Source organism: Enhydra lutris, unplaced genomic scaffold (assembly GCF_002288905.1).
Source record: "Enhydra lutris kenyoni isolate GAN:26980312 unplaced genomic scaffold, ASM228890v2 scaffoldscaffold22, whole genome shotgun sequence".
NCBI classification, from domain to species: domain Eukaryota; kingdom Metazoa; phylum Chordata; class Mammalia; order Carnivora; family Mustelidae; genus Enhydra; species Enhydra lutris.
The window spans coordinates 1,478,723-1,501,754 of record NW_019154106.1 but is presented as its reverse complement, the minus strand read 5'-3'; the positions used below and the strand labels follow the sequence as shown (position 1 = coordinate 1,501,754).

Genomic DNA, 23,032 nt, shown 5'->3' with positions numbered 1-23,032 from the left:
CCGGCGCGCGGCCGTGTCTGTGCGGGACGGAGGAGTGTGGGCCAGGATGGAAGACATCTCTGCTGTCCCCTCGGCCAAGCCACAAAAGCAGCCCTCTCCCCCAAACTCCCAGCACCAACCAACCCGGAGACCACCCTGGGCCGGAGCCCAGCACGGCCACCACCGCGTCTTGGCCGTCCAGCTCAGGACAGGTCAGTCCCTATACATCTAGGCTGGAGCTAGTCCTTGAAGGGCCTCAGGGTCCAGCTGGGGCATCGGAGGACCAGTGAGGGCTCCTCTGCGTGCTCGGAGAAGACCACTAGAGCCGGCCGGGGCACCGTCCTAGAGGAAGGTGATGCCTCCCTTCGGCAACCATCACCCGAGGAGAGTCCCGGATTCCGGCTCTGGGCCGCAGGGTACCCAGACCCCACCTGCAGACGGCTGCCCTGGCAGGCTCGGGAGCCCCCGGCATCCTGCCGCGGCCCGGGGTGGAGCTTGCCTCCCACCGCACGCAGGAAATGTCCTCAATCCCACTTAACTTTGACCTCTTTCCTCCCATCCTGACTTCCCGGGAGATGGAGAGCAGAACCCGGCCCCTCCTGGAGGCTCCTTGAGTCCCGGAAGGGCGCCCTCCTCGCAGACGAGCAAGCAAGCCCCCAGCTCCCATGGGACAAGTAAGCTCCTGCCGTGGGTCCCGCTCGCAGCCTGACTGGCTTTGGGAAAAGCAGACCTCATCAGGAGGGAGCCCCTGCACCGCCCGCCCTCATCCCTGGCCCCAGCCCTATTGGGCTGGGAGCTGTGACCTAAGCAAGCAATCAGTGTGGGCTGAGAAACCGGGACCGGTCCACACACGGCTCCACCTGTCCTGCCCCCCACCCTCCAACCTGGTCTTGAGCTCAACGATGCATTTTTCTGGGACCTCCTCTGGATGCCATCCAGGTGACGGGGTGACGGGGTGACCATCCAGGTGACGGGTCTGCCGTCCCCTCACAGGAGAGCACAGAAGCCCAGAGAGGAAAGGGGTAGGGGGTTGGGGTCCACACTGGCCTGGATGGGGTCCTGCCCTCCTCGCCCCAAGGGGAGGGTCCTGGGGATGGGGCAGGGACGAGTGAGTGGCTCAGGTTTTCTAGAAGGTTCTTCCATATCTCTTGTGACTGAGTCACTCAATGCAGCTTCAGTGGGGCTGGGCTTCCTCTCGGCCGAGTGGGACAAGGCCCCCTTTACCGGGGCACCCACCTCTGGCCGTGAGCGGAGCACCTGCCCTGGACCCCAGCCCCGGGAGAAGGGCACTTAGCCAGTCCCGGAGACCACCATCTCCGCAGGCCCTGTCTCCTCCCTGCTCCCTGTGGGGCCCAAAGACGCCCCAGCCTCTTGGTGGGGCAGCCACAAGAGAAGAATGGGGCCCCAGGACCAGTGCCTCCAGACACGGTGCACACTACTTGCCACCCCATCCCACCGTTCTCTGAAATAATTTGTGGGTTCAAATTTTGCGTCTGCTGCTGCAGGGAACTCCTGCCTGCCCACCTGCCCGCTGCCCAGCCCAGGCCTGCTCCAGCCCACGGGGGAGCAGAGGGGCCCGCGGGCACACACGGGCGTTACAAAATGGCGGCCCGTCCGGCTTCCCTCGGCAAGAAGGAAAGATGCTGCTCTTTGGCCAAATGGGTACCGCTACCTCTCTGCAGCCCCTGCCCCGCTTCCACAGCTCTGTCTCCCCCAGGGAGCAGCCCCCAGCGCTCCCTGGGTCCACACGCCGGCACCTGGCCACAGGGACACTCTCGTGATGGAGCCCCTTCCCCAGGACCGATGGCCCGTCCTCCTTGCTCGTCCCCAGCACGCTTCCTCTTTTCCTTAATGTCCACATTGTCCCCATGAAGACCCTTCATCCTTCCCAAGTTCTCCCACCTGTCCTGCCTGCCTTGTCTGACCAGTAGCCTTCTCTCTGCCCTGTGGTTTCCACTCTTGGACTCCTCCGTGTCCTTGCTGGTCCCTCCTCCCACCGTGGCCAGAGGGTCGGCAGGTAACGCCGGTTCAGATGGACGTCGGGCCGTGCAGATATGGTGGCCCAGGGATGTTGCTGACCTGCTCCCAAGGAGGTCCCAGGATGGGGGGCGACGCAGGTAGGTGGGCGGGTGGGCCGGAGGGGGCAGGAGAGCTGGCTATTTCTCTGGGAACGGGCGCCACACCCAGGGGCAGCCAGAGCCTGCCCTGGGCCCAGGGAAGCTGTCTTGTTTGGAGCCAAGCAGGGCCATGTCTGGCCGGGGCAAGGAAGTGGCTGCCCCGTCTGGGCCTAAGCTTCGGGTCTGGCACGGAGTGCTGGTTGCTACGGGAACCACACACAGCTTGGACCTGGAGCCCACCATGTTGTCGTCCTGGGCAGATGTGCCAGGCCGCCCCCTTCCTGAGTCACCGTGGGGTCCCCACTGTGGCCCGAGGACCACCCCAGAGCCTCTTCACAGTCCTCAAGGAAGCCCGGTGGGACTGGATTGGGGGTCCTTGGAAATGTGGGGAGACTGGGGATCCAGAAACAATCCAGCTACCAGGCCAAGACGGCCAAGGCCTTACTTGAACCGGGCTTCCCATCCCAAGTCGTCCAGATCCAGCCTCGCGGGGCCACGGCCGCCCGCCGGGTTCCAGGGGGGCTGAGGATGCCCTGTCCCCGGGCTCTCCCACCTCTCTCTGCGGCCGGAGTGGGGCTGGCTGGAAGAGGAAGCAAGGCTGGAGGGGTGGGGAGGGGAGGGTGCCTCCGCAGGTTCACTCCCCGCTGGGAGTAGGGGAAGGCTAGAGGTGGACAGGAAGGGCTCACAGAGGGAGAAGGTTGGAGAGAAGGGGTCTCAGGGAGGGTGGCAGCCTGGTGGAGAGCATGCACGAGGGAAAATGGCCGTGCCCCTGGCATGCGGCGGGTCCTGGCCGGTCGTCCCTCCGGAGGCGTGCCACGGACTGCCTGGCCAGGCTCTGCTGTGTGTGGAGTTTGAAGAAAGTGCTGACCTGCCGAGCCCAGAAGCCAGGCGTGGAGGGGACAGGAAGGAACTTGCTGCCCACATAGGCATTACATTTCTAGGACACCACAGTCACCAAATCTGCCAGCTCTGTGCCCGGGGACGGGCTTGCCGGATCGCTCGGGCTGGGTTGTCGGTGTTTCCAGGGAGATGGCTGGGCACCCACCCTTGTCTGCTGTCCCTGTCCGGGTCCCTCCCCATCGCCTCCCCATGGCTTCCTCCAAAACCCTGGACAGCGGTGTGCCTCTCCCTTGGGATCAGGACGAGGAGGAAAGCAGAGGGAGCCGTCCGACCCCATGAGCCCCAGGGGCGCCTCCCAGGCACCCCTGCCTGCCGCCCTGCCTTCCCTCTGCTCTCCAGCTCTCAGGAGCCCCACACCCAAGGGAGGAAGGCTGGACCTCTGGGCTAACCAGCTCCCACCAGGCCCTGGACACCAAGGGCCATGCTGGGCAGTCCTGGGTGGTGCAAATCTGCAGGGAGGGGTCTCCGAGGAGCTGGGAGAGCGGCCCAGAGGCAAACCCCAAGGGTCTGTCCAGGAAGAGGGGGTTAGTGGGCAGCAGGGAGAGCTCTGTGTGTCCCCAGCTATCCTCTCTGGCCCCGGCTGGTCACTCTCTGAGAGTCACAGACAAGTGAGTGGGCCATGCCACAATGTGAGGTCAGTTTCCACAGGGCCAAGCTCAGGGGTCTGTTGGGGGTCCTAAGGGAGGAAAGGAGGAGGGCTTGGGAGGGGTCACGGGCCAGGGGCAGGCCGGGTCATCCAGAAATGCTGTGTGTGGCCGAGAGCTGGACCCCAGGGTGACTTCTTCCAGGTGCTACCTTGTGTGGGCCTGGAGAGGTCCCGGGGGGAAGAGGCTTGGACCCAAGTTTCAAAACCCCCCAGGAATGTGTGATGGGAGGCAGGGGGAGGGGCCCTAGGGCAGGAGGAGGACGCAGGACGCAGAGGGGCCGGCCAGGGCCCAGCAGTGTCGGGGACCCAGTCCTTTCTGCCAGGCTGGGGATGGGCAAAGGGCCACAGAGGCCCACAGGGCTCTGTGGGCTGGAAGGTGGACCAACCCGAGCTTGGGTGGGGGGTAAGATGGCTTGGGGGCTGTGCCCCATCCGTGGTGGGAAATCAAGAAAGGGTGTCCACAGGGCACGGGGTGTTCAGAGGGGAGGCGGGGCGGATCCTGCACGGGCAAGGATATACACCTGGGCCTGGCTGACGAGGAACCGAGCCAGCAGCACTCTGAGCCCGACTGCCTTTGGGGTGTAGGGTCCTGGGCTGGGGAGCTAGGGCAGCAGTGGCCGGGGGGCATAGCTCTGCCAGTGTGGGTGGGGCAGGGGTGAGCAGAGCCGGCGCGCAGCCCCCTGGTGGGCCGCCCCGCCCCCACCTCCGGCCCACTGCTGCCCGCCCCGGGCTTCTGGATTCCATCACGTGCCACAGCAATCTGGCTGAGACATAATGAGGCAGGCCGGGGTCAGCGGGGTGACCTCTCGTGGCCCCAATGTTTGGAAATCCCCAAATCAAAATGACCCGACAGACGAGCCCGACACAGGGCTTTCCGTGCAGGCTCCTTCAATTACCCAGCAGTGGGGGCGGGCGCGACCAGGCCCCTTAGATGACTGTCTCCCCCCAGACGGACGCGCTGTGAGGCCCCGGAACCGCCTGGGGCCCCAGGGTAGCCCCTGCCCGAGGATCCTTGAGGCTCCCTCATCCTGGGGCAGAGCTGAGCTCACTCCAGCAGACGTGAGCGGGGCTGGCACCAGACAAGGAATGGTGTAGGGCCGAGTCCCAGACACAGAAGGACCCCGTGTCCGTGCCGAGTTGCTAACTCGTGTTTGGGGAAGGGGTGCAGGCCACACAGCGTGTCCTCCCCCTCTTGGGTTCAGCCCCAACATCCTCGTCCCTCCCCGCCAGGTGTTATTTGGAAAAACAAAAACAAAAACACAAAAGAAACCTTTTCAAATTACATGCTGAAAACTTGAGCAGGAAAATTTAATGTCAGAAACCCATAATCTCTTTCCCAGAGATAAGACACAGCCCCAGGAGGAGCAGAGAACCGGATCCCTCCGGCCCAGGGAGTGGCCGCGGGCGGGGGAGGCGGCCAAAGCACAGGAGCCCAGGCTGGGGCTACCTCCACAGTGGGCGACCTGGAACTCCCCGGAAATGCCTGTCTCTGGCCCTCCCTTGGGGCGGACGGGCCTCTCTGGCATTGGGACCTGACATTTCTGCAGCTGGGGTGGCTCAGGTGTCCCCGTGATGCCGTGGCTTCTCCCTCAGACCCTAATTTAGGCCTCGAGGCTCCTGGCCTGCATGGCAGCGTGGCTCAGGTTGCCAACAGCTGACATGGGAAGGGCAGCTTGGTCATGGCCGCACACGACCTCTCCCAGCCGTGTCCCTCTCCCTCCTGGCCAGCAGCGCCGCCCTTCGGGAAGATGGTGCACGCACGTTTGTGCTTCCAGGCCGGTGTCCTGGGGGGCTCACCGCCTCCCACTGCCCCAGACCCTCCCCTGCTTCCAGATCAGCTCTCAGCCCTCCGGCGGCCAAACCTGGGAGTGGGCTTTGGACATTGCCAAGTGCGCGGCTCGGCCCCCGGCGCCTATATCGGCTCAGGGTTGGGGGAAGGTGAACAAAGTGTGCTTGCCTGGTTTCCTCCAGTGATGCAGATGGAACGTTCCTCAGGGGTCCCCAACAATCCCCACGGGAGCAAAGGCTCGGCCTCAGCTCTCAGAGAACAGCCAGACCCCGGGCCCCAGGCCTCCCCTGCCCCCGAGCAGCAGCCCCGCACGGGCCGGGCAGGCAACTCTGGAATGGCGGAGCCCCTTGGCTGCGTGGGGGCCAGACCCCAAGTGCTGGGACCGCATTCCAGGGCAGGGAGTGGTTAGAGGCACCTGGGATGCATGCGCCTGGCGTGGGGGCAGGGTCCCCCAGGCTACAGGCCACCAGCGGACGCCCTCTCTCAGCATGCGGCACTACTGCCCTCGTCAGGCAGCTGCCCCGCGGCTCTGTCCCAGTGACCCTCCCCAGCCCCACTCCACAGGATCCTGGGATCCTAACATGCCGAGGCGTGGGGGAGCTGGGGCAGGGTCCCAGGTCCCCCTACCTCTTAATGGAAGGAGATCCGGACTGGGGGCCATTTGTCCTGTGAACTGATGGCCCAAGGGCCCCCAGATCTGGGGTTTCCAGTGGCCTGAGCCCCACTCTTGACAAACCCCATGCTGGGGGACCCTGAACCCCGGGGGTTCCTTGTCACATCAGTCCAGATCCCACCCCTCCTGAGGTGTGCTGGCGTGGGGCCGGACGGCACAGGGGCAGGACAGGGGCACCCAGGTCCCCAGGCACGGCCGGAGCCAAGCCAGCCCACGAGCCTCTTCTCCCAAACTTGGCGGTGTCTCTGAAGCCGTCCCACCCCCTCGGGGGGGATGACCAGGAGTCAGGGGGCCCCTCTGTTGTGGGCTGTTTGCCGGCCCCTCCCGGCGTTGCCGTGGCGATGACATGGGGTGCGGCCCAGAGCCATACCTCAGAGGTGACTAAGTGCGCCATGCCGCTGTTATAGCGCCCGGCGCCCTCCAGGACCTCTCCCACCTTGGCCCCCAGCCCCCGGCCCCCGGCCCCCAGCAAGAATGTTCCATGAGCCCTGCGGGCAAGCATGTGGCCCGGCATGCCAGGCCGAGCGCGCCCAGCCGGCGCCTGCTCCCCTCCCGCCCGGCCGTCCTGCCGTCTGGGCTCTCTTCCCCGCGGCGGTCAGGGCCTGGCTTCCTGGTGCGAGAGGCTTCCTGCATTTCTATCTGGTCCATGCATGCGGACCCTCGGTGGCCACGGGCGCTCTTCCTGCCCCGCACTCCAGCCGCCCTGCACAGCACTCCACACTCGGTGGGTCCCCCGCCGTCTCTGACCCCCAGTTCTGGGGCGGCGGTGGGAGGACCCCAGAGCAGGGAGAATAACGCAGCAGAAAGGAGCCCGTGTCAGGACCCGGGGCTGGGGCCGCCCGGCACTGGGGTCTTGGGGTTACCAGAGGGTCCCCTTCCCACCCCCCTGCTCCTGGGGGCTCCAGAGAGCCCCGGCCAGCAGCCCCAGGGAAAGGCCGAGGTCAGGGGGCTCAGAAAAGGCCACTTGGGCAGGGGCCGTGTTGAGCGATGGGGACAGCTGTGCCCCGCCTCCCGAAGCTATTCCCGTCTTAGCGGGAGTCAGGGAGGGTGGCTCGCGGGCTTTCCGGCATCCAGGCGGGCAACACGATATTTCCAGATAAAGGGCATTCCTGGCGCCCCCCATCACTCTCCTCGGGCAGCTGTCGGCTCCACTTACCCCCTAAGCCCCACAGGAGGCCCAGAGCAGCTTTCCCATTCCGTCCTGGCCCAGGGGCCAAGGCGGATTTAGCCGGGGTGAGGCGGGGTACGGGGCAGGCAGGGGATGTTCTGGGAGGTGAGGACAGGCGAGATGGGAACAGCAGCTGGTTGTAATCCCACTGGGCCTCCTTCAGGACCAGCCCCACAGGGCCTCTTGCCCAGTTTTTATTCTTAGGGTACACCTCCTAGAATTCGGGCTGCCCGTCCTGGGGGCATGGGGACAAGCTCAGCGCAGTCATGCACCGGGTGGCCCCTGGTGCAGGGCAGACCTGGGGGGTGTGGGTCCCTGGGTCCTGGTACCAGGACTCTGGGGACACGTGGCCCAGAGCCTCAGTCAATCTGCCCACGGGACACTTAGCCACACCTGTACCCCAGCGCAAGGGGGGCAGTGGGCAGGGTCCTTTCCCAAAGCCCCTCAGGGCCCAGCCTGCGGGCAAGGTAGCCGGCCATCCCTCCTTCACACACCTCTCGCCCAGGAGCCCCGAGGGGTGGGAGGGAGAAGGTCACCATGGAAGACGCCATGTCTTCTCTGGGGCTGGAGAGGGGCACAGGAAGGAATCGGGTAACCATGGGCTTGTTTCCTTAAATGGGAAAAAGCCCCAGCAGCGGCGGGAAGCCTGTCTGGTTGCCGGGCCTCCTGAAGCCAGACAGGGGATCTGGAGGGTCCCCTGAAACCAGGGAGGAGAGCAGGGAGGGTCAGCAGGAGGCAGCACTCGGGGCTAGTGGGGGACCCCAGGGCAAGGATGAGATCGCTCAAGCTCCGAGCCAGCCCCTGACACCCTGGGAGCATGGAGTTCCTGAGCAAACTAGAAACGGCCCGGCGATGGGGTGGGTCAGCCGTGTGGCCCACCGACCTCGCCCTTGCCACCCCAGGGTCAGGGGCCAGCAGGAAGGGAGGTTTCTGTCCTCGGCCAGCAGAACCAATGGCGTCTCCAAGGATGTGGCGTGACTGGGGGCCCATGGGGCAGGGGCTGTGGGTTCACAGCCGGGTGTGTGGCGCCCACTTCCGGCACCGCCTCCCAGGTCTGGACAATCTCATGCGGGGTTAGACACCCCATGAACCTTCCCACACTATGGCTGTCTGACCCCCGTGGGCCCCGGCCTTGGGAGCTCCGCCACACCATGGCCAGGCAAGGGAGCTCAGCCCAGACCCACATGCCACGCCCCGCAGAGACACAGGACGTGGCAAGCCACGGAGTGGGGGTGACGGACATCCATAAGGACAAAGACCGGGCTGGCACTCGGGACCGGGACACTCGTGGGTGGAGAGCAGAGCCTGACATCGGGGGTTGGGGCTCCTGGGAGCAGGGCCCTCCGGCACCTCCCTGACTGGCTTTAGCGCTCCCACACTTCACACAAGGAAAGATGAGCCCACAGCCCAGGGCCTCACAAGCTTGAGGGGAGACCAGGACCTGGCTCCAGGAGCCCCTCTTTGCAAAGCCTCTGGGCCTCTTCTGTGCCCCAACATGCTGTTGGCAAGGGGACCCTGCCCACAGTGGGTGGCCATTGTCTGCCTGCTGTTAGGAGCTGGGGGCAGGAACCGGTGCCCAGGGGCCCCGGGGAGCCCTGCACGGCCCCCTGAACACAGGGAGGGCCCCTCACGTGCAGGGTCTCCATGTCCTGCCGTCAGATGGTGTTGCGGCCTCGGAGAGCAGGGCGGCCCTGGGAGGGCACAGTGGAGGGACCCCAAGGGGTGGCTGAGGCCCAGAGCACATGGCTCCGGCAGTGGTGGGTGCCTTTACAGAAGGCCCTTGCTCCCGGCCCGGCCGGCATCCCCAACCAGCCAGCGTGTGTTCCGGAGGCCTCTGATCTGGCCTTGAATGAGCACCCTTGCTTGTGGGTCCTCCTCGGTGCCCCTCCATGTCCTGGGGGCTTATCATCTAGACTCCCCCCAGACGGCCCTGAGCTGGGTGCTTTCGGGCTGTCACGCCAACAGTGCTCAGAACACGTTCTCGGTGGCGCTCTGGGCCTGCTGCTGGGGGTAGGGACCAGCTGGAAGGAGGGAGCCCCATCGTTATCAGTCAGGGCTGGCTCCCAGTTGAGAGAAGCCTGAGGGGCCACCCCAGCTCTGAGTGCTGGGGGCCGCACCTGACTCTGCCCACCGTCTGCACCTCCAGGCCCACTCCCCAAGGCTGTCCAGTGGGAAGGGGCTGCCCCGCCTCCTCTCTGGGCTGAGGCTGCCCGGCCGACCAGGCACACTTCCTGGTGAACAAGGCCGCGGCGGGCATGTGGGGTTCCGGGGTGCCAGGAGCGAGGCAGGAGCCCCAGAGCCACCCGTCCCTCAGGGCTCCCCGCACTAACTTGCTCACACAGGCGTGTGTGTGCACGCATGTGTGCACACGTGTGCACGCGCGCACCGGCGGGAAACACCGGCGTCTTCAGCGCCAGGCTCGCGCAGCCCCCTCTGGCAGCGGACGTGGGGTTTTATTAGTGCTACAAATCAGATATCACACAGTTGGGGGCTGACATGGTTTTTATAAGAATTATTTAGGGCCCTGGCCGCCGGTGAAGTCCCAGGGAGAACCTGCTGGGGAACATCCAGCTGCTTGGGCCGTCGGAATTCCCAACACTTCGTAAAGCGAAGGTATGAAAGGCCAGCACCTTGTTCTGTTTAAGGGGGCGCGTCCCCCCTGCCCTGGGCCCACTGCAAAGGCTTCTGGGAGGCACCTCCCCCGCGGCAGGGAGTGAAGGCCTGCAGCGGCCAGCGGAAGGGGCTGGGGGCCCCGCGAACACCCACCGGGGGGCACTGAGCCCCCTCAGTGTTCTCCCCAGCTCCCGTGGAGGATTTTCGAGCTTCCCCTCCCTGGTGGGCAGTGGGCGCAGGCCCGCCGGCAGACGCCGTCCGGCTCGCTCTGCACCAGCCGCCCCCGGCCTGTCCCTGGTGTCTGCCGCTCAGCCGCCCGGCCACCAGCTCAGGGGTGGGGGGATGGTCTTTGGGCTGCCCCCAGCACCGTAGGTAATGTCACAGGACCCAGATAGCTGTGCGGGGTCAAGGTGCCCCCGGCGCCTGGTAGAGCCTGCTAGCAGCCATCTCCCAGGCTCCTGCTTCGGGAGGAGTGAGCGCAGCCCAGCCCAGCCTCAGGCTCGCAGGGAACCCTCCTTGCTGGCCTCAGCTGAACTCCATGCTGGGGAGCTGTGGGGCGGGGGCTGGGTGGGAGAGCTTTCCTGTCACACGTCTCTCAGGGACAGGGGGTGGCAGAGATCCTGGTGTGTGTGTGGGGGCGGTTGGGATGAAATGCCCGCATGGTCCCGGGGGGGGGGGGGGGGGACACCACGGAGATGAAGGCCAGGGCTGGGACTCTGCACAGGGAAGGCCTTGAACATAGCCATGGGGCATGGGGGGCAGAGCCTGGGACTCCCCCTACAGAGCCCGGGCCCAGGCAGGGAGCGCACAGACATGCGGGCAGAGGCCTGGGGTCTCCCTCCCCCACCCACCCCTCCCCCTGCCCGGGGCCTTGAGCGGGAAGGGAAGCAAGGGAAGCAGCGGCCGGCCTCTCCTCATAACGTCAGGGCTCCAGCATCCATCCGAGGAGGCCGGGGCCAATCAAAGCCAGATGTGGGGGCAACACAAAAATGCTGATGATTTTGACTAGGAAAAGCCCTATTTACCGAGAAATAATGAAGTGATTTGGGGGATTGTGCTGGGATGACCTCAGTTGGGAAGGAGCAAACGCAGATGCTGAACCGGTCTCCCAGTGCTGGGGTTCCCGCCGGTGGGCGGGCAGTGGCTGCTGCTCCCTCTGGGCTGAGCCGGTGGAAGGAGGCCTCGCCCCTTAGCCCCCCAAGCCGTGCAGCCCCCGGGGCTGGCAATGGCCAGAAGAGGGCGCTCCCTGCAGTGTGGCTTGGGGTCGCCCCCGGAGGGAGGGTGTCCTGGAGTGGTGGGGCAGTAGGGCAGTGGGGAGAGGAGGGCTCCTTCTTTGCCCCGAAGGGACTTAGAGTCACCTGCACACAGGTGACCGGGGCTTAGCCCGGGGCCCCCCCGGACGTGTGGGGAGCAGCCCACACTGTACCAGCCGCCCCACACCTGGGCAAACAAGGATTCCGGAGCGTGAGGGCGGGGTGGTGTGCGAGGGGAGGGGAGCCCCAGGTGCAGCCACATGGGGCCTGGGGTCCCTGGGGCCAAAACCCTTCCCTGTGCCAGCCTCGCTGGAGGGGAGGCTCCCCACTCCCACACCCGGGCTCCTGCACCGCTGGCAGAGCCCAGGCCTCGGTGGCGGGGACAGCCGCACACATGGCCCAGTTCTGCACAGCGTCCACAGACGTTTAGGGACAGAGAAGCGTCCGGCTCGCCTGGAACACTCCGGGAAGAGCGCTCAGTCCTCCCCCGGGGGACACAGACACGCATGTCCCCCAAATTGCGGACCCAGAGCGGGAAGCAACCCCAGTGTCTGCCACAGAGAGTGGACCCACCCACGTGGACACACACCACGGAGCATTACGTGGCCATCCACAGCACATCCTGAGACGTGCCACGGCACGATGGACCCGGGGACACTGAGCCGACCACCGAGCCCGCGTGGGGCGGGTCCCGTGTGTGCAGTGCGCTGGGCGCAGGCCGGGCCGGAGAGACGGAGAGCAGAGCTGAGGCTGACAGGGGCGGGGCGGGGTGGGGGTGGCCATGGGCTGCTTTCTGGACGACACAAACATGTTTTTTAAAACGGATCACAGGGATAGAGACGCAGCTCTGTGAATGTGCTCAGACACCTCACGACATACTTGCAGGGGCGGCGGGGTATGCTAGCTATGTCTCCAGAAAGCCGCGTGAAGATAGGAGAGGACGTGCGAGCCTTGCCCTGCATGCCGGGAGGGAGGCCCCGGGTCAGGCGAGAGAGCGGGGCCCTGGGCCGGCGCTCCCCACCCAGCACCCACCCACGCCTCACCCAGCCCCCAGCCCCCAGCCCCCGGGCCGGGACACGGGCCGTCACGTCTGCCTCGGCGGGCTCACAGGGCTGGCCGTTCCCCAGTTATGCTCCTGCACAGACTAGCAGAATTTAGGGTCACATGAAAGCCAGGAAGTGGGGGGAGCCTGGTCACTCCAGACGTGCCTTCCAGGAGGCCCTGGGGCAGGGTGGGGGGTGGGGCAAGAGGAAGTGTGGCGTCCCTGGGCCTGGATCCTCTGCTTGGGGTGGGGGCCCATGGGGAGGGGGTGCACACGGGGGCCAGAAGGTGGGGAGCCCACCCAACAGGGGGGGTCTGGGCCATGGAAAGCTGTGTGGGCACTTTCCCAGCAGAGGGCCCCGTGGCCTGGTGTGTGGGTGGCGTGGGGACCCTGCCCCAGCTCCCCGCTGTTATCTGGAGTCAGAGACTTAAGCCCTGTGTTAGGAGCTGGGGAGACAGTGTGGCGCAGCCCCGGGGGAGGACTCGTCGGCCCTAGAAGAGGAAAACCAGCCGCTGATGGAGAGACTGCGGCCAGATGGTGTCCGCTCCGTCCTGATGGCCCTGGGCGGCTGGGCCTCACCTGCAGCTGCTGGGCCGGGGGGCGGAGGGGTCTGGCATGCGTTCCCGGGGGCCTGGGCACCCATCCGGCTGCAGCCATACTCATCCGCACACACCGGGAACTGGCAGAGCACGCGCCAGGCCCCAGGGCCCTTCCCGGCCCCAGCCCCCCTCAGCCTGCCCTGCCGGCCTCTGCCCGCTATAACCTGGCGTCCCTGGGTCTCTCACTCCCTCTTGCAAAGTAAACAGACCTCCCACATGGCGACACATGAACATCCCAGAAGATGGGGGGCTTGCGGGGGTGGGGGAAGCACTGGGGGCCCTCACTCTCTCCCTCGGCCCAGGGACTTCCCCCACAACCTGGGGCCCTGCCTGCTCCTCACGGGACCGTCCCCACAGGAAGGAGCACCCATGCCCATGGAGGTGTCCAGCCAAGGAGGGCCTGCTGGCCGCTCGTTTGCAGTGTGAGAGACACCCCACTCTAATCCCCAAGCAGAGACCTGGAGCTCGTCTTCCGCTGTGCAGAAGGGACACTGAGTCACGGCCAGGACACCCAAGGGGCTATTGTCACAGGCCGTCTCCCTCCTCAGCCTCCAGCCAGGGAGCAGCCTGGAGGGGGAGGGGTGTCCAGCCAGCTCCTCCCAGAGGCTCTGAGCCTGGGGGTGGGGTGGAGCAGCCCCCAGCTGCAGGCCCACTTCCTGGATTCCTGAGGACCTGCAAGGCAACCCCCACCGCTGCCCTCCCCTCCACCCTCATTCCCATGGGCCTGTCATGGGGCCCCAGGCAGGGAGGGGGCTCTGCCGGCCTGGAGCAAGGCGGGGAGTGTGCAGGGGAGACCAAGGACACAGCTGCTCTCCGGCCCCTTCTTCCTCCCCCGGCAGAAAGACGACCGTGCCTCTGGGGGTGGAGCGGGTGGGGGGACACGGGGGTCTCGGGGAGGCTGCAGAGCGGGGCGCCAATGGGGAGGCCAGCTGGTGGAGGCGCTGGGCCGTGTGTGGGGTGTGCATGGCGGCCCGCGCCGGACGTGCTCAGATGAACGATGGGATTCCTCTCCCAGCCTTGAGTTGGGGTCCTCAGGGCTGTGGGGCCCCATGAATTATTTCTCTAAGGAGAATACCGTTGACTCTGCTCTCCGGGCGCCTTCCGGACCTTCCCCATCACTTTAAATCAACGCTGAAAGGCGGCGTTTGCCCGGACCTTCACCCTCCAAGTGGAGGGAGCCGTGAGGCCCACGTGACGCCGCCGTCCCCGGTCTGGGTGTCCCTCAGGGCAGAGGGGGTCGCGGAGCCGGCCCCCACTTCCTGCTGCCCCTGCAAGGCCCCCGAGGAGGGAAGCAGTAGGGCTCTCCTCGGGTCATAGCAGCACCAGAGGATGCGGCTCCTGGGGGCTGGGGGCAACCGCGTCCTAGCTCAGGGGCCGTGTGGCCCACCAGGCTCAGAACCCCGGTGCTTTCTGGTTTGCTCCCAAGTCCCTAGGCCCAGCCGGTCTGCATGAAACCTGCACACAGACACACTCACACCGGCAATCCCAGCTCCGGCGGTCCCGTTCCCGCCACGCGTGCTCAGCGCACAGCACCCAGGGCTCACGGAGCACGACCACAGGGGCCTGTGGCACACAGAGCCACTGGCCAGCTTGGCCGCTGGCACATCTCACAGCCACAGCCCCTCGACGCACGCCCTGTGGGTCCTTCTAGACTGTCCACCCCAGGGTGCCGACGGCCACTGCCCATGCTGTCCCGTCCCCGGGGCCTTCAAGCAGGTGGTCCTTTCCACCTCGTCCCCCGTTTCCCGCCTCCTGTTAGGTTGGTCTGCTGAACACCGCTTCCTCTGGGTCCTGCCTTGGACCCCTCCGTGCTCGAGAGCCACTGGTGGTGCCCCCGGTCACTCAGTGGGACCGGCCCCTGCCCGTGGCCTTCGCCCTGCCCCTCCTCACAGGCCGCACAGGCGACTTCCTCACGAGACCCTGCTCGTGCCCCCCCCCCGGCCCCTCCCTGGCCTGAGGCTCCGAGGGCCAGACCGTGTCCCTGCAGGCCGGTGCCCTGTGTGCGGGGGGCGCTGGACAGAGGACACAGAGCCGGGGTTTTTGCTCCACACGTGGGACTTTACTGGGGCCGTCACAGGCCGAACCAGTCGGGCACGCCGCCGCGCCGGGGATCCTGCTGCTGCCGTTGCCGCTGCTCCTCCAGGAGCTTGTCTTGGATGTCGTCGCCGCTGGGGCTGCCGTCGGGGCTCTGCTTTTTCTCGGGAAACAGGTCGGGGAACGTGAAGGTCTGTCCGTGGGCCTGCCGGAAGACAAGTACTTGGGCTTGGACACCACACCGGCCCTGGGCCCCTCCTGCCCCAAGCCCCCAGGGATGGCCACGTGGCTGCATGTCCGGGGCACTGCCCCTGCCTGGAACGCAAACATGTTAGCCAGCCACTGGCTTTTATCTCCCAGCGGGAAGCCAGGACTCTGGACAATGCCCCTTTTCATCGGCATTATCTCTTTGTGGAGGGGTGTCTGCAGAGGCCTCGTTAAAAGCAGCCCAGCAAAGCGCCCATTCACGGGCGCGGGGGCAGCCCGATCGGACCGGGGGGCAGGAGCGAAGCACAGGAAAACACGGCACAAATCACGTCTGGTGCCGCGCTGAGACTTTTTCCATCCAAAATACCTACAGGCCTTTACCCACATTAAAGCCTACCCCTCCTCCTGGCTCGGAGCTCGGCAAATAAAACGCATATAACGTACAAAGAAATGTACATATGCGGCAGTCTATAAATCAAGACCGGCTTTGCAAATTAACTGGTTTTACGTCTTTCACTAAAAGTTCAGAATGTGCCAGTGTCGGCCAAGCCCCAGCCCAGACCCCCAGCACGTGTGCAGGGCACTGGCCCTCGCGGGCGCGGAGGAGGGGGGACCCCAGCCACAGTGAGGTGCCCTTTCAGCTCGCCTCAGCTCACGGAGCGGCCCCCCAAGATCAGGGCACGGGGGTGGGGGAGTGAGGGAGGGGGCGCACACCAGGGCAGCACTGTTTCCAGACGGGCAAAAACGCATGCAGGACGGCATCCGTATCTGGAAAATTTTAATAAGTAAAATCAGTAAAGTGCACTGGTTCTTGGAGACCCTTGTTTTGTAAAGAAATTTGGCTTTGGGCAGGCGGCCAAGTATGATCTGAAACAGCCCGCACGCCCCACCCGAGAGGGGAAGGTTTATAAATTCTGGTCGCATGGCGCGGCGTGCGGGCCGGAGTGCAGACGGTGGGGCCGTGTGCCCTCGGTAGCCGGCCGGGCGCAGGACGAGCTCACCCAGCTCAACGTGGCGCCTTCTTTCTTTTGTAAAACCCTGAGGGCGGCAGTTTCCACGCAGGCTGACTGCCCAGAACAGGGACTTACGTTTAACACATCGAGGTGATTGTGCTGGTTTTCTGAGGGTTGGGGGGGACCCGAAACGACATTTTAAAATATAAACACCAAGATGCCAGTTTGCAAGAGCTCTGGGAACACGGAGCCGGTGGGGGTTCTTCCCTTCTCACCAGAGTCCAGAGCCACTTGCGGGCGCCCTCTCTGGGGACCGTCACCTTGAGCTTTCCCAATGTGAACCCTCGACCCCCTTCACGGCGCAGAGAGAGTGTGTCAGCAGAACAGGCCGGGGAAAGAGCAGTGTGGGAACCGGCCCTGGGCCGACGCTCCCACACGCCCCCCGGGCCACCGCCTGAGCCCCAGAGAGCCTCGGCTGGCTGGTGACTTGCGGCGGGCCATGAGGGGGGGACACAGGTCCGCAGAGATGTGTATCAGGTTGTCGGGGGGAAACATGGGGCCCCCACCCCGCCGGACAGGCTCTTCCGCAGCAGTCAACTCAAAATAGATTCGGAAACTTAATTTGTGCTTGTGATTGACCCTCTGTGTGCTTTACAATTAGCTCTGTTTTTAGAAGCCCCAGAGCGGGGCCCACCGGGACACACTGGGAGAGGTCGGCCCCGGCAGAGGGGGGCAGAGAAGGGACCCCTTCAGGGGGCAAGGGCCTGAGCTTCTTGCTGGTCTGCAGGCCGGGCCGGGGTAGGCTGGGCCGGGGTGTGCAGGACTTGGGGGCAGGGGGCCCACCACGAATGTCGCCGTGGGCCGGCGGGAGCCCTGCCTAGTGGGGTCCCTGCCCCCCGCCGCGCTGCCTGGCTTCACGTGGGAAGAGAGGTGCGCCCCGTGGCAGCTGCGCCCACGGGCTCGGAGCGGGCTGAGGTGGGGCCCGGGGAAGAATGTGAGGGCTCGGCTGACTCAGAAGCCACTTGTAACCGCCACTGGCCCGCGGAGGGCCGGGTGGCAAGTGCCCGCGCAGGGGGTGTCCGCCCGCGCGCGTGACAGAGACAGATGGCCTGAATTCACACGCAGGACACAGGCGCCTTTATACGGCCAACGGGCGCTCTCCACCTGGGTTGGCTGCTTTTATGCACGGCAAATATCAGGCCCAATAATTACACGGGCTGTTTAGAACAACAACTGCGACTGTTTCTCAGAAAAGCTGCCACGCTAACCCGCTCTCCTAACAAGCGGCCTCCTCTCGCCCCGAGGAGGCCTGCCCTGGCAAGGTTTGCACAATAGCGCTACTGCCATCTAGCGGCCACGGCCGGCCGCCTCCCGCCGCAGGCTCACTGGAGCAGTCAACACCTGTATGGAAGAATCCAGAAGCCACCCCCCCACTGGGGGTTTCAAACAGTGGGGGCAGCGAATGCACCCTGGCAGCAGGGCCGTCCCTGGCAGGTTTGCACGCAGGTGGTGGGGGACAGGCCGTCTCCGGGAGGGCTCATCTGCTGAAGCTCATCTGGGGTCCCCGCAGAAGGATGGAGCCTAAGCAGGGGGCTCTGGGGCTGTGGGTCGGCCTCTCCCCTGGACGGAGATGGGCAGTGGACCCTCTCCCCATGTCCCAGGACAGGCAGGAGACACGGTCAAGGGAACCTGGCAGAATGTGCTGGAGCTCTACAACCCAGCCCAAAGGGAAGGGGGCTCAGCCAGGACCCCGGGACACCCGCAATGGGTCCAGCTCTAAGGTCCAAGCCATCAACTGCCTTCCCCGCCCCCGTCCTCCAGGGGCCTGTCCCTCTGAGGACACGCTCTCCAGAGCCAGGAGCTTTGGTTTCCGTCTAAGCCCAGACCCCCTGGGCCTGGGTGGGCCTGCCCAAGCCCACAGCACATTCGAAGTCCAAGGGCACGACACAGCGGGCCTGCGCCATCTCCTACCAGGGGCTGACTGTGCTCTGACCCCCAGCTCCGCCTGGGGCTTCGCTGGGATTAGGACTACGTGCAGGCTCTGCCCTGCGCCCGCCACAGGCCTTGAGCTCCTGCCTCTCAGGGCCTCCCTGGGCCCCAGGCGGGGGCCGCTGCACAAACACGTCCCCCCCGCACCAAGGTCACGGTGGTGGTCAGTCACGCCCGGCACCTGGGCCTCTGCCCGAAGCCCACTCACCAGCTGCACGTAGGCTACCTTGTAGTCGGGGCTCTTCACCCTGACGTTCCTGTGGTCCCTCTTCCTGTTGGAACCTGGGGGGGGTGGGGAGAGCACAACACACTGTACTCCGAGCACGAGACCGTCAGTCCAACTCATCCAGGAACCCACTTTCAGAAAGAGGCAAACACGTCAGACTTGGGTGGTCTCCCACAGATGGCAGTGGGTCCCACCCGAACGTGACCGGTTTGTGGGTCCAGAGTGGGCGTGAGGAGCCAGCGCCACCACTGTGGGTCTCTTCTCCCGAACGGGTCTAGAAGAAATCTGGAGACCCCTTTCTCCCATTTGTCAGCACAGTGACCCTACAACTCAGGGTGCAGTGGGGGGTCGGGGCCCACGGTAGAAGAGTGAGGGGGTCAGGGAACCAAGAAGAAAGCACTCTGCTGACCCTGCTTCCGAGGCAGTTGAGGGCAGAGCCCAGAGCAGGAGCGGGGCTGCCCACCCGAGCTCCAGCCCTGGCTCTGTCCCGTCGGCAGTGTGGGCCCGGGAAGCCACTGCAGCCCCGAGCACCTCGGTTCCCGGGCAAGAACCAGTCCCCCGCAGAGGCTGGGATGAGGCCTCCTGGGCTCACCCACCCCCACCGAGGGCAGCAGGGGCCTGGCACGCACCATGCTGCACCCTTGTCCGCACAGTGGCCACAGGCACGTTGTAGATACGCTCAAGGTAATTCCGGAGGTCCACCCTGGTCATCCTGGGATCGAGATGGAAAAGCAAGTCCCAGCCAGGCTGAGATGAACAGCAGCCATGTGACCCCACCCGGGGTCTCTCCCGTTCCCTGCATGCAAGTGGGGGAGGCCGCAGGGAGCCTCGTGCTCACTGGGGGCCAGGCTCCCGTGCAGAGCTCTCCCCAGGGAAGGGTCAGTGTGGGGGTGCCCCCGGCTGCCAGGAGCCCAGCCCACCAGGGCCAGTCTCGTGCACAGCTGCTCTCCCACCAGGCCCTTTCCTAAAAATGGTGGCTTTGGTGGCTTAGGCCCCCTCCTCCTTCCACCTGAAATGGCATTGCTGACATGGCCCTGCCCAGCCACCCCCAGCCCCTTGCACTGGGACAGTCACACCCTGAGGCTCTGCAGCAGGGCCCTGCAGCCTGGGGACAGGGTTCTGTGTCCCTCTGGCGCTGGGGCCTCAGTAAGGGAACCACCAGGAAAACTAGGCTTTTGGAAGCTGCAATTAACAGCTCTGAGAGCCTGGGGCCAGGCGCCCAGGAACAGCGGAGCTCCACGCAGTTAAAGAAGTGTGGGGCCTCCACGGGGCTCCCCCGCGGGGGGAGGGGCAGTGGTTGGGGGCAGCCGGGCCTCACCCGAGGCTCTGCAAACAGCAAACCCTTGGTCAGTATTTGCAGAGCAGCTCAGAGGGCCGCCTGTGGGGTTCACAGCGGGGAGAAGCCCCACAAACGAGCCAGGTTCTGACCCCGGCAGATCGAGGGGGCACTCCCCGTCCTGCATTCCTCAGGGGCTTACTCCATGGGGATCCGGAACTGCACGGTGTCTTCCGGCTGGGCCGTGCCGGGCCGCACCAGGCGAATGAAGAAGTTTGTTCGGAAGACGCGGAGCTGGGGGTTACCCAGCTGGTACAGAGGGTACCTGGGGGGGGGAATGCATCCGTGTCAGACACCGCACACAGGACCCCAGGGTCGCCCCTGGCGGACCTCCATTTGTTTACCCACCGCAGCAGCAGCAGCAGCAGGAAGCCAAGGGGGCAGCTCTCCACAGGCCAGCGCCCCAGGGTCCCCTCAAGGGGGTAGCTCTCCACAGGCCAGCGCCCCAGGGTCCCCTCGGTTCACTGCACGGTTCTGCCCAGCGTGGGCCCCAAGACTCGTGTGCCCACCAACGTGTGGGGCTGCGGCCCTTAGGAAAGGACTGTCCAGTGCCTCAAGCAATCGGCCTGCCGCGGGGCCGCAGCCCCAGTTCACCCCGCAGCGGGGCGGGCGTCACTTGCAGACTCTGCGTGGTGGGGAGAAGCACCCATCACCGGGACCTGTTAACCCCCACTCCCCCACCCTGAAGACCCCTCAGAGTGAGCAGAGGCCACTGGAGAGCAGTGAGAGGTCACCACCCACGGCCACTGCCAAGTGCACTTGTGTGTCAAGTGCACTTGTGCTCTAGGCTCGCGACAGCACCACAGCCAGGGGAGGAGGGCGCCTTCGGTCTGCAGGGGGCCAGGCCTGGGGGTTTGGGCATGCAGGGACCCGGCGCCTTTGCGGGTCTCACCCGTAAGCCTGGGGGCCACTCTGCAGCCCTGCCCGTGGCCCCTGAGCTTGGTACGACCAGCACCCTGAAAGGGGAGCTCAGGGAGACCAAATTCTGTGCTGGTGAGGATGAGGAGGGCCAGGAGGTGAGAGGAACAGTGAGCCTCAGGGCTGAGCAGGCACCTGGGGCTCCGGGAGGCCAGGGCACCTGTAGGACGGAATGGTCACATGCCATCTGCCTGTGACCATGTCGCTTCGTGGCAGCTGCCCAGCAGGGTGGGCACTGGGGGAGGCTGGAAGGACAGCTGATGAAGGCTGCGGGCCTCGTCCTCTCCGGCCGGGGAACAAGAAGCCTGCCTTGTTTTACCCTCCACTGGAGTTAGGGCCAATGGCCGGCCACCCAAGGGCTCACTTATTCCCCCTGCTGACCAGCTGTGGCAATGCAGGGGGGCAGGGGCAGCCCTGGGGCAGCTGTGCGGGTAAGGACGCGGGGTCTCAGACCCCGCCTGGGGCTGGAGGGACGCCCAGGTGAGGGTCAGAGGCCTAAGGCGGGCAGGGCAGGACTCTCCCCTGGCGTCCAAGGCCTCCTCCTCCGGGCCCCCCACGCCCGGCCCGTACCGCCGGGGGCCCCCTGCCCCTCGGCCCGCTGGACCCTCCCGCGGATTCCCCAAGCCCGACCCTGCTCAAGGGCAGCTCCCGACTGCCCCGGCCTGCTCCCAGCACAGCGCTCTGGCGGGCTGCCGCCGGCCCTACCTCCCCGGGGCCCCGAGGGTGACTCACCCGCGCCCCCGCCCTCCCCCGCGCCCTCCCCCGCGCCCCTCCCGAGCCGCCCCGGCCGCCGCGTGGACACGCCGACCCGCGGCCAAGCCCGCTGCCCTGCCTGCTCCTCCGGCCCGCGCCCGCCCTCGGCACCTGCCGGCGCCCCCCCCCCGCCCCCCCCCCCCCCCCGCCCCCCCAGCCACCGCGCCCTCCCCCCCCCCCCAGGCCCGCGCCCCCGGCCACTCACAGCACATTCCGCGCCATCGCCGGTTTCCGGGCCGCGGACGGAAGGAGGGGCGCGCATGGCCTGCGTGGACCCATCACAGCGCCCCCTGGCTTCCGGGAGGGCCCGCGGCGCCCCGCCCACTGCCCCGCCCCGGCCCCGCCCCGAGCACCTGCCCCACAGCCCCGCCCCGTTAAGCCGGCCCCGCCCACTGGGTCGCTCCGCCCACGATCCTCCCATCCCCCCGCCTATTGCCTCGGCCCCGCCCCGCGCACCTGACCCACCGCCCCGCCCACTGCCTCGCCCACCGCCCCTCACTGCACACCTACCTCACCGCCCCGCCCACCGCACCTGCCGCACTCACTACACCTGTCTCATTCTGCCCCACCTTCCTGTCTCATCGCCCCCGACCCACGTCCCTACCCCCCTGCTCTTGCCCCACCCACTGTCCCTGCCCCCACGCACCTGGCCCCTACCTGGCCTGCCCATCTGAGCAGCACCGCTGACCTGCATGCCCTGTAAGAGCCCAGAATCTCTCATGCCTCTGGGTCTCTCCCAAGTCCCGCACACCCTTCCAGCGTCCAGAACCCATTTTGCCCAGTCCCCTCACTCTGCCCAGGTACCTCGCCTTGCCCGTTCCCTGCCCCTCACACCCCACCCATGCCCTGCGGCATCCCCTTAGTCCCGCATGTCCCCCCCCACACCCTTCTGCACCCCACACTACCCCATAGGCCATGCCCTGGTGCCCGCAGGAACTGTAGACCATGGCTAACCAGTCTTCCAGCTGCTGGCAGAGGTGGGAGGTGGGGAAGTGGGAAAGGGGTGGGTGCGTGGCCCTCATCTGAGGCCGGTCTCTCCACCTGGCCAGGGTGCTTTCATCCCTTCCCTGATCTGGGGCTCCAAGGCCCCTCACAGCGCTTCTGGGCAGCCCTGGGCCCCTCTTCCCATCCCCTGGGCACCCTTTGCCCTACAGCCTCCCATACAGTCCTTACTCAGGGGACGCCCGCTCTGTAGGGCACATCTGGGACCCAATGCCCCCTCCTCCCAACCTGCATGAAGACTTTTGGGGAGGCCCAGGTTGCGGCCTCCTCCTCCAGCCCGAGGCCCCACGCTTGACCCGTTTCCTGTGCATCGTGGCTTCTGGCCGTTCCTCGATCCCCTTAGCTGCCTCTCCCCCACCACAGTGGCCCGTTGACTCTGCACCAACAGCAACTTCAATGCTCTTCAGAGCCAGGAGGACATGAGGGGGGTGTCAGGCAATCTTCAGGGAGAGAATGGACCCCTAGGAATTAGGGAAAGGGTCTCACCTCTAGGGTCGGGGTGGATGGTGGGGAAGGCAGCAGGGAGGCTGAAGCTGATGGCTGCCCCAGGCTGAGAAAAGGAGAGACTGGGTTGTGGAGAGGGGCTGGAGTGCCCTCCTTCTCCCTGTGTTTGGCGTAAGTGGGTTCCCCTGGAATGAAGATACTAAAGATGAGGGGCAGGCACTGGGGATGGGTTAGCTGCGACAGCGGGTGTGGCCTGCCTGCTGGGGGAGGCCGGGAGAAGGCAGAAGGGCAGGCCCCCAGGCCCTGTGCAGGAAGAAGTCAGTGGAGAGGAAGCATGCTGAGTGGCAGGGAGAGTGAGGGAGCTGGATTATGGGGGTCCCCGGGGGCCAGG

The 23,032-nt window shown here is 65.9% G+C and overlaps 1 protein-coding gene across 2 annotated transcripts; it reads right to left on the bottom strand.

The window, feature by feature from the left end:
* Nucleotides 1-14,816: 14,816 nt before the first annotated feature.
* On the bottom strand, nucleotides 14,817-21,448 carry LOC111150064 (mitochondrial ribosomal protein L23). 2 transcript variants are annotated; one of them, XM_022507397.1, is made up of 6 exons: nucleotides 21,401-21,448; nucleotides 19,667-19,789; nucleotides 18,818-18,900; nucleotides 18,171-18,244; nucleotides 15,735-15,788; nucleotides 14,817-15,018 (listed from the first exon to the last, which is right to left on the bottom strand). In XM_022507397.1, exons 1-6 carry the CDS (start codon nucleotides 21,415-21,417, stop codon nucleotides 14,851-14,853), a joined length of 519 nt encoding a protein of 172 aa, XP_022363105.1. In that variant the 5' UTR covers nucleotides 21,418-21,448; the 3' UTR covers nucleotides 14,817-14,850. The 2 variants fall into 2 exon arrangements, with proteins under 2 accessions (XP_022363105.1, XP_022363106.1); XM_022507398.1 differs by lacking the exon at nucleotides 15,735-15,788.
* Between the last annotated feature and the right edge of the window lie 1,584 nt (nucleotides 21,449-23,032).